Raw genomic sequence first — 13,161 nt, forward strand, 5'->3', positions numbered from 1 at the left:
TTCTACAGAGGTGACGGTTCAAAATTGTTCCAATTCTTTTCACATTTTCATAAAACAAAACAAAAACAAACAAAGAATAGTATTCAGCCTCCTCTGTTAGTGATATAAATAGGGGCAGACCAAACATACAGTATGTCTTCTTGTTACTCCAGCACACTTCTCTTTGGAATTTGAAGATGACACCAACATACCCGTTAAGATCACACCTGTTCACATATAACTGATTATATATATAGCACCTACTCATTGACTGAAAGATGTGGGTTATCTCGGTTTCAAAAGTTATTCCAGATGCACTTCAGACCGACCACAGGTCTAAAGAGCTTCTGCAGCACAAGAGTGACACCATGTGTCTGGACAGCACTTAGTCTTCATTCAGTCATTCATTCATCTTCTGTAACCGCTTGTCCTGTGAAGGGTCGCGGGTCGGGCTGGAGCCTATCCCGGCTGTCATTGGGCGAGAGGCGGGATACACCCTGGACAGGTCGCCAGCACTTAGTCTTGTGTGTCATATTGATAGTTTCCAAATGTTAAATTCATTGTTCAACCACTCACTTGAGGGGAGGAGTACAAAAAGAAAAGTAACTGAAGGACAGGGGGGCAGTCAGTTTTCTGACTTTTCTGACCTTCTGAGTAATCTGCAATAATATAATAATGTGCAGTCCGTTTTTTGTCTTTAAGAATGTGCAACAACAAACTATGTACAATCACAATATTTATTAATCTTTTTTGGGTGTTAGGTATTAGGGGTTTATTCATTCGTTGTCTATCCAATTCGTTTACATGTATGTCCGACAGTGCTGTATTTGATGGAGATGTCAATTTCCCTGCGGGAACTTCCCAAAGGGATCAATAAAGTTGTCTGTCTATCTAATCTATCTATCTATCATCCGACGTTTGTGATACCTTGACATTTCCTCTAGCTCTACCCGTAAGTTGATGTCAAACCACTATCTGACAGATGACTTATTTGGTTTAGACACTGTAAAACATTTTAAGTCAGTAAAACTGGTGAACGAACCAGGAAGAAAACCTCTGTTTCAACTCAAACCTGAGTACTTGATGCTATGACTTAATACAACTTATGAGGTTACACTATCCACAGAGGAAAACTCATTTTATCGTGTCAAAATTAAACTAAATTCAAATCAATTGTCATTTGAAGTTGAGAGCACCAATGTTTTTGCTTCCCCTTAGATTTCTCATCTTGACGACTGATGGCAAGTTTTAAAGTTTATACAAACTAAGTTCAGACAGATTCAACTCATATTTTAGCAGAAATTTAACATTTATTTTATTTAGGCTGTGTGTGTAGAGAGGCGAAAAATAAAATTTGATCCACCAAAAATAGCCACTCTGAAAAGCATTCCTGCCAGAGGAAACGGCTTCTAACATCCACACATTACGCTTATGGCACCAATATTTTTGCTGACGTTGTAATACCGTGGTTTAATCCTCCTTTGTAGAGCCTTGTTTCAAAGTTGTCACTAGTTTACAGTAATAGTTCAATCTAAACTCACAAGAAGTCAAGACAATGGATTACTTTGACTTACTAAACTTATTAAAATGAGTTCAGTATCAAAAACTTCATGGCTATTGGAGTTAAAGAAGAAAGACGTTCACAACTTAACTTCACATAACTTAATGTTGCTGTAATGTTTTACAGTGCATGGACACTTGCGCGTTCATCTATTGCAGTATCCTCCGGTGAGAATTTTAAATTTTTAAATTGTCCAGTACTTTTCTTTGTGGCCACATTCTTGCAAAACTAATGACAAACGCATCTGATTCAGATGCACTAATTAGCAAATGCTAACCTTTCATTAATTCATCTTGTGTAACCGCTTGTCCTGTGAAGGGTTGTGTGTGTGTGTGTGCGTGTGTGTGTGTGTGTGTGTGGGGCTAGCACAGATAGACAGACAACAATTCGCACTTACATGCACACCTACGGCCAGTGAACCTAACTAAAATGGTAAAAACCATAGCACTGTCACTATGAGCATTAAAGCACCCTGATATATAACTGTATGAATTACTGTGTGAATTAAGTTCCAGTGTGCAGACAGCAAACGGTGCATTGGGCATGTTAGCATGCAGCTAAAAGCTCTGCTATGCCTGAGCTCAGTCTCACAGAGACACAACCCAGCTGTAGACGCTTAGAAAACAATTAACAGCTGACAATTAATCAAGTTCATTTCAATAAAAGCCAGTACCAACAAAACGCATGAACTGCGGTTACTGTGAGCATGAACACTTAGCGACTGATCTGATCTTCATGGCAACAGTCTTGAGGGAGTAGTTCCAGCCCTTCCACGCGTTCCAAATGACGTGGACATTTTCAAGCCCGATGGCCCCGTGAGGCGCGTACATCCCGGTGGGGTTGGTCATGTGGCAGTTGTTGTACCAGAATCCGCCCAGATAATACTGAGCGCAGTTCTTCCCCCACAGATCCTGGTTTTTGTCGTAGTTGGTGAACTTCATGGAGTTGTGATTCGTCAAACTGTCCCCTGTCAGAAGAGAAGAGCCTCTTTAAACTTCACAGGCCAGATGCTGTTCTTTAAATAATCTCTAGATAAACAATGTTTTGCCAAATAAAAGGGCACGGTGTTGTATTCAGGTTTGAAACAGTATGACAAGAGTTCATCGGCTTAAAATCATTTAAAGACCTATTTTACTGTTCCCCTAGCCCTAACTGTACCAAGTACCAAAGAGTTATAAATGAGCAGTCTTCACTTGAAAACTTCTGTATTGATTTAAGACGATACTGCCTCCTGCCCTGACATTCATCTTCTTTAACGAAGGCTCACACACTGACACTAACCTGCAGCTCCGCCGGTGAAGCTCCCCAGGTGAAGCTGATAGCCGGCGCTCTCTGAGTCAATTGAGAAGGAAGAGTACTGAGCGGAGGCCTTTCCTCCTTCAAAGTCCTCCATGTCGACTCGCAGCTCGTTCTTCTTCCTCATAGCTAGCATGAAGATGTTTTCCAGACCTGAAAAGACGCACGGAGCTCTGTCTCGTTTCACATCCTGAACCACGGCCCGTCTGAAAATCATGAGCTGCACGATTTAATTTCACCTCAGCAAATTTGGGTGAACATCATGATTGAGCTTACCCAACCAATATTCTCCAGCCACACTCCCAAACCCTGTCTTATAGGTTTTCCAGGGCCTGAAGAAGTTTTCCGACCCATCGATCCTCCTATGGAACACCTGAGAGTGAGAAGGAGAGGCAAAGAGACAAACAGGTTTAAACTTTACTTGAATCTAACGAGACATTGGTTTACTTTAAAACTCTGCTTTATCTCTAATATTGCCAGACATTTTTTACACCCATCAAACATGACTTCTGAGGGTGTCCTGTGGTGTCTGGCAACATAATGTTGTTAGTGGGGGGTCTTTGAGGGGAGGGGCTTCTGTGGATCATCCCACAGATACTTGATCAGTTTGGGATCTAGTGAATTTGGAGGCCAGGTCAACACCTTGTGCTTTTCTTCATGTTTTTTTTGTGTGTGTCAGGCTGCATCCTGCTGGGGATGTTTGCTGTAAACCATCAAGCAGTGTCATTGCTATGGGGTGGGGGTGCCTGGTCTGGTCTAGGTGGGTGCTACATGTCTAAGTAACATCCACATGAATGAATGCCAGGTCCAAAAGTTTCCTGGCAGAACATTGTATTGTCACAAGATGCTCAATGTTATTTACTTCTCCTGACAGTGGTTTTAATGTTGTAAATGTATGCAAAACATGAAGCTGCATGATGATTAGCTTAGCTTAGCTTAAAGACTAAAGCCTTGCTTTGTTTAAAGGTTAAACCAATGAAACAAAACATGCTAATCAGTTAGCTTTAGCAGTTAGATTTAGATTTCTATGCATTATAAAATACAGACGGATCACTGATGATTCAACAAAGTTATTCTTATGGATATCTTGTAAAGCTTCTTGAGACAATTTGTATTGTTATTGATGCTATATAAATAAAATTGAATTGGATTGAATTAACAGCATCTACAACTATTTAATTTATTATCATAAAGAGGATGAAAAGTGTTGTACTGACTGTCCATCTGCCTCCGTCAGTGTCCATGTCACAGTAGACATGCAAGGGCACAGTGGGGCCTCCTGGGTAGATGACGTACACCCCACTGGCGCTTGTGTTGTCATGGTGATAGATGTCATCACAGTCGATGGGCAGGTAGAACTGGGAATCGGAGTGGACTGAGGCGACCAGAGCCAGCACAGTCACGATAAACGTCTCCTGCGTGAGAAGAATAGGGATTATAGCATCAATCACTCTTTCTTTGTTCTGAGTGAAGCAGCGTTTGTTAAACTGAGACTCATCAAACAGAAACAAATTGTTTTTTTTATACACCAAGTGATACCTGATGATTGAGTATTGCTTTAACCATCTAACTAACTTTCACTGCTTTTATTTCACATGACCATGTGAAGTCTTCAAAAAAAATAACGTAATTTTATCTTAAAATAAGGAGAAATACAAAGGAGACGTGACTCTTTCTATCATCTGCTTTACACGACAGTTACAACATTTGGGTTTTCCATGCAGGACAAGCCTTAACACGTCCTGCTGACTGTCAGTCTTAAGGTTCATTTAGAGTACAGCGGGACATAGACTCCGTAACCTACGTACGTAGCTACACCGGTGCGTGTCATTTATACTTGTGCCCTTGTCAGTCTGGCTCGCTCTGTAACAACACCACCCAAACACTAGTTGACGTCAGTTATGGCGCTAGGGTCTGCGCAGGATTTGGGCTGTCTTCATAGCTACGCTGTCAACTTGACACCGAAACATAAACTGCCTATTACAGCAACTTCTGCTATTACAGCAACAGATTACTATGAATCTGTCTATTCTGTGTGTGTGTTTGTTTAAAGTGAATTCAAAGGTTTGAAGTCTGGAGACAGACCCTGGGAACAAAGAGTGGCGGTTAATATTCAACTAACTATATCTAACAGCTATTTCTGTCACTGACTTAAAGTCAACAACAGAAACAGATTATTGATGACATGTTTTAATTATCATTCATTCATTCATCTTCTGTAACCGCTTGTTCCTGTGAAGGGTCGGGGAGTGGGGGGGCTGGAGAATATCCCAGCTGTCTTCGGGCGAGAGGCAGGGTACAGCCTGGACAGGTCTCCAGTCTATCGCAGGGCGCTTTATTTATCAGTTCATGATTAATTGAAGATTTGTTCTACTATTAAGATGCTTTTGTTGCCGTCTTTTTGACTCCTGACATGATGTATTCTTAGTCAAAGACAAACTCAGAACAGATTGATTCACAGGGCTATAGCAACATTGTGAAGGTGAAGCTGGCCTCCCTGGAAGAATTGTTGAAGATACTTTCCAAAACTGTCTTCATAGCTTCATGACAGCACGTACAGTTTGGCAATAATCCAAGCACATGATGGAGACATTTATGATGTTTTTACACAGTTTTTACATGCCTCTTTTTCATTTTTTTTTTTTAAATTTCATCTAAGCTTCTATAAACGTATTCAATGCCAGCAGACGTAGCATGACCCAGTTTCCATCTGGGCGATTAATAAAGTATTTCTAAATCCGATCAAATGAATTAGATCGTGGCCGTTCTACTTTTTCAAAATTAAAATTTGAAAATTAAAATTTAAATATAAAACTTTGTATTTACAGCATGAAGGAAAACAGTTCATCATTATGAAATATTAAACAAATAAATAAACAGAACAATTGAGTTCTACCTGCATCATCCTTCTCCTTATCACAGAGGTTTCGCTGCTCAGGTCAGTCTGTTTGAAATATTGTTCCCAGTGGGGACCAGGGAACTTTGAAAGAGTCAACAGAGGGTGTGTCTGTGTGAACATGTGACATGGACACTTCGTTTACAGAGAACAACAGTCTAATAAAGTTCCTCAGTATATTATTACTACTGTAATATTGTTGTTGTTGTCGTCTTTAGAGAAGCGAAAGTCATATTGTTTCTTCATTCATTCTAGGGATGTGGCCCCTTAACAGACGTATTTGACACAAATTACACAGGACACTTTTAAAGCTGGTTCTGATGTACACTTTTAACAGTTTGGGGGCAAAAAAACCCAAAACAATAATAATAAAAACACCTGAACAAAAGCACCAGAAGAAGAAAAACAAACACAGGACACTTTAAACTCTTCACAGCGATTAGGCAGACTACTTCATACTTCCTCTCCATAATATTTTATTTTCTACTCAGTAAAAAAAGTAAAAAAATATAATAACATAGAGAAATAACAACACAAATCTATACACAACATTTACAAGAATTATAAGATCAGTGAATATTAAAAAATAAATTGCAATGAAATGTAATGAATTAACACTCAATAACCAAACAACCAACTGCAAATGTGCAAAAAAACAAAAGTCCAGAGTGTCATCTGTCACACACTGATGAGGAGTCGTACTTCTCATCAGTGTGTGACACATCAGTGTTTACTACCAATACACATGTTCTCTGTGAGCTAGATGGAGACATATGCATCGTGGTAGAGTAAGATCATCTGTTCAGCGTCTGACTGACTTAATGTCACTTCTGTCTGTTGATCAAACAAGTCTTCGTTCTGACTTTGTATGTTACCATGTAACCGTGACTCTCCTAGAATGACGACCTTCACTGTGGCATCTGAACTACATTTACTGTTCTGTTAAAGACAGTGACTCAAACCAAACGTACACAGTGAGAGAGTGGTAGTGGTCACTGAACTTGCTATTTTGGTTGTGTATATCATTTAGTAATGACTCACTCTCGGTTGGCAATGAGTCAGTGCCCTACTTGTAGAAGTTAAATTGTTCCGGGTCTTGTTCATGAGACAAGACGGATGCTACGTCATTTAATGTGTCAGACTGAGACTGCGCATAGCTCTCGATCTGGTCGTTCAGCATCCATCTATACTCATCAGCTTTTACGCACTGAGCAAAAAGATAAGATCCCAGATCACAGTGGATGAATTCAGTTTGTCTGATGTAGCTCAGACCTCTGTAGATGCATCCCACAGATACTTGATCAGTTTGGGATCTACACCTTGTGCTGTTCTTCATGTTATTTTTAGTTGTTCCTAAACTGTTTTTGTGTGTGTGTCTGTGCCAGGCTGCATCCTGCTGGGGATGGCTGCTGCCATCAAGGAGTCATTACTATGGGCTGGGGGTGCCTGGTCTGGTCTAGGTGGGTGCTACATGTCTAAGTAACAACCACACCAATGAATGCCAGGTCCAAAAGTTTCCCAGCAGAACATTGAATTGTCATAAGAAGGTCAATGTTATTCACTTCTATTGTCAGTGCCTGATCAGTGTATATTTAAATCAATCTTCTACTCCCCAGTTCTCATTGCATCAAATAGTTCAATAAGGAAATATCAAGTGGGTACAGCATGAACATTTATTGAGAAAACGTGAACATGTACGGTAATTGTTTCCGAACGTGACAGGGTTGTAGAGCTGAATCCCAAACAGTGAAGGTATGGGTACAGGGCCCCTGGACTTTAACTGCTGATCGACTCCTCTGTTCAGCCTCTCTTTATTGTGATCTACAGTCTGGTGTGTCTGGTGAGTTTCTCAAATATCCATCATGGTTGCTTTCCTTCTCCAAACTGTCTACCGTCAGGCTCTTAAAAGTTATTGAAATATATTCTCTGAGGCATTTTTCTCCTCAAATCTCTTCGTTTGTAAGACTCTTGCTCAATTCCCTTACACGTTCTCCCGACGTGGAGGCTGAGCTTCATTAAATGTCTCTATAGCAGCCAAGAGTCCACATCAGTGCAGAATTACTTTTTGGCATTTAATTTAGTTTGAGAGCTTCTAGTACAGGAAAAGAAGGGCTGGCTCTGCCTCAGCCTCTAACTCTTTGCTATAGTTCCTGTTTTTGTTGCAGAAAGACAAAAAAATTCAGAGTTTGTTGGTGTATTTAGACTTGGACTTAGACGGACTTTATTGATCCACAAAGGAAATGTGGTCACAGTAGCTTAGAAATCACTCTTGAAAACAAAAAAAAAGAAAGATCAAATTAAATAAAAATAAAATAAGATAAAAATAAAATAAAATATAAGAAAAAATCTAGTAAAATAAAATAAAATGGTATAAGCAATTAATTTACAAAATTAATATATGAACAAATGAAATCAACAAAAGGAAATATATAAAAAAAACCTAGGCACTCATCCAATGAGAAAGTTAAAATGCCTTTATTTTATGGGCAAGTCATACTTAAAAGACCACTTCGACGCGTTTCGGCTCAAACAGCCTTCGTCAGGTTTGAGCCGAAACGCGTCGAAGTGGTCTTTTAAGTATGACTTGCCCATAAAATAAAGGCATTTTAACTTTCTCATTGGATGAGTGCCTAGGTTTTTTCTATTTTTTTACATTTGATTAAGCCCTCAGCCTAAGAGCACCATCTTAACAACAAAAAAAGATATATGGTTCCAGGCAGCACTCCAACTCAACCTTTTTATTTTAAAAGGAAATACTGTATATATTGGATACATAGGAAGGATTAATAAGGTGCAATAATGTGCATTAAGATTAATAACATGGAGTTACCTGTTGCAGAAAGGTGAGTTGTTGTACAGCTGGATAGAGTTTGGTATGAAAGTAAGAGAATGAGCTCCGCTGTCCCTCCATTGTCTGGTGTAGTGGATGAGATGGATTGTCCATGATGGAGAGCAGTTTGTCTGGTGTCCTCCTGTCCCTCACTGAGGCAAATGTCTCCAACTCACTGCCGATCACATATCTAGCCTTTTGGACCAATTTGTCACACCTACTGATCTAGATTTTTGCTGGTACTGCTCCCCCAGCAAACCACAGCAAAGTATAAGGTGCTTGCAACAACAGACTGGTAGGATGTCTCCAGCAATTTGCTGCATGCATTAAAAGAGGAAGTGGTCTACTCAGGCCCTTCTTGTACACATTTATACCTCACCCCTTGATGATGACCCCGTGTCATGGTAATTGCGACTTCCTCATCACTAGCAAGAAAGTTCTCTAACAGGCCATCGTAACCACATGAGTGTCTGAGCTGTGAAGAAGGAAACAGTAAAGAGAGCAGTCGGTCCCAAGTGTAGACATTACATTTTTGGATCATCCAGAGAAATGAATGACCAAGCTGGAACTGAAGAGACCTCTTCCTTCAATTGGTCCTCACTTACAAACCAGACTGAAGCTGACGATTCGACTCGTTGTGATCAGATCGACTCCTCTGTTCAACCTCTCTTCATCGTGATCTACAGTCTGGTGTGTCTGGTGAGTTTCTCAAATATCCATCATGGTTGCTTTCCTTCTCCCAGCTGTATACCATCAGGCTCTTAAAAGTTATTGAAATATATTCTCTGAGGCATTTTTCTCCTCAAATCTCTTCGTTTGTAAGACTTTTGTTCAATTCCCTTACACGTTCTCCCTACGTGGAGGCTGAGCTTCATTAAATGTCTATATAGCGGCCAAGACTCCGCATCAGTGCAGAATTACTTTTTGGCATGTAATTCAGTTTGTGAGCTTCTAGTACAGGAAAAGAAGGGCTGGCTCTGCCTCAGCCTCTAACTCTTTGCTGTAGTTCCTGTTTTGTTGCAGAAAGACAAAAACCTTCAGAGTTTGTTGGTATATTTAGACGTAAACAAACTTTATTGATTCACAAAGGAAATTGTTTGGTCACAGTAGCTTAGAAATCACTCTTGAGAACAAAAAAAAGAAAGATCAAATTAAATAAAAATAAAATAAGATAAAAAAAAATAAAATATAAGAAAAAATCTACTAAAATAAAATAAAATGGTATAAGCAATTAATTTACAAAATTAATATATGAACAAATGAAATCAACAAAAAGAAATATATATTGGATAAATAGGAAGGATTAATAAGTTGCAATAATGTGCATTAAGATTAATAACATGGAGTTGCACAGCTGGATAGAGTTTGGTATGAAAGTAAGAGAATGAGCTCCGCTGTCCCTCTATTGGGATGATGGAGAGCAGTTTATCTGGTGTCCTCCTGTCCCTCACTGAGACAAATGTCTCCAACTCACTACTGATCACATATTCAGCCTTTTCGACCAATCTGTTGATCCTACTGATCTACATTTTTGCTGGTACTGCTCCCCCAGCAAACCACAGCAAAGTATAAGGCGCTTGCAACAGCAGACTGGTAGGAAGTCTCCAGCAGTTTGCTGCATGCATTAAAATAGCTGAGCTTCCTCAGGAAGTGGTCTACTCAGGCCCTTCTTGTACACATTTATACCTCACCCCTTGACGATGGTCCCGTGTCATTTGGAGTCATTCAGACGATATTTAGATCTGCATATATCCATATAGTGGGAGTGACTAGGGCACCGCAACGCAGCCGGGGTCTGTAGATTGACCTACTAACCTCTGACCTGGATGATGCCATCTCTGAGATCTCTGATCTCAGAAACTGAATAAAAATATCACATAACCACCATTAAAGCTCAGTTCAGGCTTTCCATGACTGCAAGGTTCCATTAATCGCCCAAGTCTACAATGGTGTGCATGGACACTAACTGGTGTCTGACTGCAGCTGCATCTTATTGCATGGCTCATAGGCACACTGTTACAGGCTCACACTTTGCTGTGCAGCCTTTGTGGTTTGTGTGTGTTTGTGGTGAAGTCATGCCCATCAAAAGTAAAAACAACCCAACATCAGGCCGTGACAGGCAAGTAGAGCTCCCCCTGATGTCTGGCTGCAGTATAGGTCATAAGCTCCACCTCCTCCATGTTAGTGGATGGGATGTGGGCCAAACTAAAACTTGTGTCATCCATATTTTATACAGTCTATGGTCTTCACATATGGACGTGGAAATCCTGTCCAACCTACAATGCAACACTGGCTGTGGAATGATGAGTTCTCCATTTAAATATAAAAAAATTTTCCAACCTAATTTTCTAATTGGGCCTGAAAGTAGTTTTTGGAAATTGATTCACAGATATTAAACTGTAGAAAATGATTATCTTGTGATTATCTGACTGTAAATGCTATAAGTCTCCATCCTCATCCTATCTTCAGGTGGGATTCTTCCTCAACACCTACATCATGAAGGTTTACTTCTGCCAAGCTCAGCAGCATGAGTCCAGCAGCATTATGGTTTACCTGAAGAACTTGGTTGCAGCTGACTTTCTACTCTGCCTCTGTCTACCTCTACGTATCATCAAACATGTTGGCAACTCCACCACTATCCGCCAAGTCTACTGCAACTTTGGCGCTTCTGCCTTCTACCTCAACATGTATGTCAGCATCCTGTTCATGGGCTACATCGCTGCAAACAGGTAGGCCAGGTTTAGGCAGCAATGTAGCATCATGGATTTATTTAAGAGGTTTTCAGTTGTATGCAACCTTGATTTATCAGTTCCATGGATCTAATGTATGCAATAAAACCCACATGAGTGAACCCCAAGCATATCTTGTGCTTGAAGATCCATCTGACACAAAATAAATACATGCAAACTGTTATTTATTGATGAGGTTTGTCTCACCTCTTTTCAGGTATCTGAAGATTGTTCATCCTTTGGAAACTCACATTCTGCAGACAGTGAGGGGTGCCCACATCCTGTCCGTGGTAACCTGGGTTTGCTTCTCATCTCTGATGATCGTCTACATCATCCTGTCATTCATCTGGGAGAAGTCTTTGACCTCTGTCCCCGACACAGTTAATTGTAAAGACTTGCACAGCAGCCAGCTCATCTTACTGTACACAATCACGCACAGCTGTTGCGTCGCCATCTTCCTGTTTGTCCTTGTATCCCTGCTCTTCTTCTACTACAAAACCTCACGCAAAGTGTTGCTAGCGCAGCATAGGCAGCCGGCATCCTCCTGCTCCAAGAAGCTTGCAAAGTCACGGAGAAACATGTTAGTGCTGGTCAGTGTCTTTTGCTTTTGCTTTCTCCCCTACCACCTAGTGCGCGTTCTCCACACTTTCCAGTGGAGTAATTGTTCATGGAGCAAAGCTGTCCACTACCTGAAGGAGGTGAGCATCATAATGTCAGTTCTCAATATCTGCCTGGACCCGATCATCTACTTCATCTACTGCAAGGCGTTCAGGACTCGGTTTAACCACAGAATGGTTTGTACAAAGTCAGAATAATCTCGATTTTCCTTTGAATAAATGTTTGTCATGTTATCCGTCGGCGGCACAGTGGCGAGGTGGTTAGCACTGGTCACCGGTTCGAATCCATGGGCCGGCTGGCCTTTCTGTGTGGAGTTTGCATGTTCTCCCTGTGTCTGCGTGGGTTCTCTCCGGGTACTCCGGCTTCCTCCCAACATCCAAAGACATGCTCATTAAGTTCATTGGTGATTCTAAATTGGCCGTAGGTGTGAGTGTGAGCGTGAATGGGTGTCTGTGTCTCTATGTTGGCCCTGCGATGGACTGGCGACCTGTCCAGGGTGTACCCCTGCCTCTCGCCTGATGACAGCTGGGATAGGCTCCAGCAGACCCCCGTGACCCTTAACAGGACTAAGTGGGTATAGAAGATTGTTACATCCCCATGTGTGTCCAAGGGAAAATCAGGGACAAACACAATACAACCAAATGCTCAAGTCTGGTGTAAAAAGAATTTAACAATATTTATTGAAATACAAAAAGATGACTAAACAAAAATCTCCTCCAAACAAAACAGTGGGGAAGAGTTGGACCACGTGGTTGTGTCAAATAAATGAAAGCAATAAAACAAAACTAGGCCTGGCTAACACACTGCCATATAGAAAACAACAAACAAAAAGGGCCTAACTATCTTTTCTACTAAAAAACGTTATCAGAACTACATGGGTGGCACCAACCAATAATCCTAGTGTATATAACAGAGGAATCCTACGTGGTGGGGTGTAAAGGGTACCCCAATCTTACCTCTGGACCGCACCTTCCACCACAACTGAAATAAATCAAACAAAAAGGGTCCACACGTCTCAATACCACGGTAGGACAGAAAACAAAAGACCAATCGAGCCGGGCAACAAGCAAAGGACAGATTTTGAACCATGAGGTTCTCAAACAAGCTGCAAGCAGTACACACAACTGGCATGCAGCAGCAAATCAGGTGCAAGTGAAGTCGAGGGCGAGGAGCCTGTAGCTGGATCCTTATGAAGTAGGTCCTGTGGTGGCAATTGGAAAAACCAACCAATCAGCAGGCTCTGAAAGACATC

At 41.0% G+C, this 13,161-nt stretch overlaps 2 protein-coding genes across 2 annotated transcripts; one reads left to right on the plus strand and one right to left on the minus strand.

Annotated features, from left to right (window-relative positions):
• Window positions 1-2,233: 2,233 nt before the first annotated feature.
• On the minus strand, window positions 2,234-4,402 carry LOC311507969 (microfibril-associated glycoprotein 4-like; the record flags this gene model as incomplete). Its single annotated transcript, XM_084572545.1, has 5 exons — window positions 2,234-2,507; window positions 2,822-2,989; window positions 3,113-3,209; window positions 4,054-4,299; window positions 4,376-4,402. 5 exons carry the CDS (start codon window positions 4,400-4,402, stop codon window positions 2,236-2,238), a joined length of 810 nt encoding a protein of 269 aa, XP_084428671.1. The 3' UTR covers window positions 2,234-2,235.
• A 4,563-nt stretch (window positions 4,403-8,965) lies between these two features.
• LOC311496691 (P2Y purinoceptor 14-like) lies at window positions 8,966-12,424 on the plus strand. The gene is made up of 3 exons (XM_084556641.1): window positions 8,966-9,261; window positions 11,032-11,291; window positions 11,509-12,424. The coding sequence occupies exons 1-3, from the start codon at window positions 9,112-9,114 to the stop codon at window positions 12,104-12,106; spliced, it is 1,008 nt and encodes a 335-aa protein (XP_084412767.1). The 5' UTR covers window positions 8,966-9,111; the 3' UTR covers window positions 12,107-12,424.
• The last annotated feature ends 737 nt before the right edge of the window (window positions 12,425-13,161 follow it).

The sequence above is a fragment of the Chelon labrosus genome, assembly GCF_963514085.1.
Source record: "Chelon labrosus genome assembly, chromosome: 2".
Taxonomy (NCBI): Eukaryota; Metazoa; Chordata; class Actinopteri; order Mugiliformes; family Mugilidae; genus Chelon; species Chelon labrosus.

What these genes read in the sequence shown, in the direction of transcription:
- LOC311496691 (XM_084556641.1), top strand. Translation starts at nt 9,112, where the DNA reads ATGAATGACCAAGCTGGAACTGAAGAGACCTCTTCCTTCAATTGGTCC. An exon ending in TCTACAGTCTGGTGTGTCTG is followed by an intron (nt 9,262 to 11,031) that starts GTGAGTTTCTCA and finishes TCCTATCTTCAG; the next exon opens with GTGGGATTCTTCCTCAACAC. An exon ending in GGCTACATCGCTGCAAACAG is followed by an intron (nt 11,292 to 11,508) that starts GTAGGCCAGGTT and finishes ACCTCTTTTCAG; the next exon opens with GTATCTGAAGATTGTTCATC.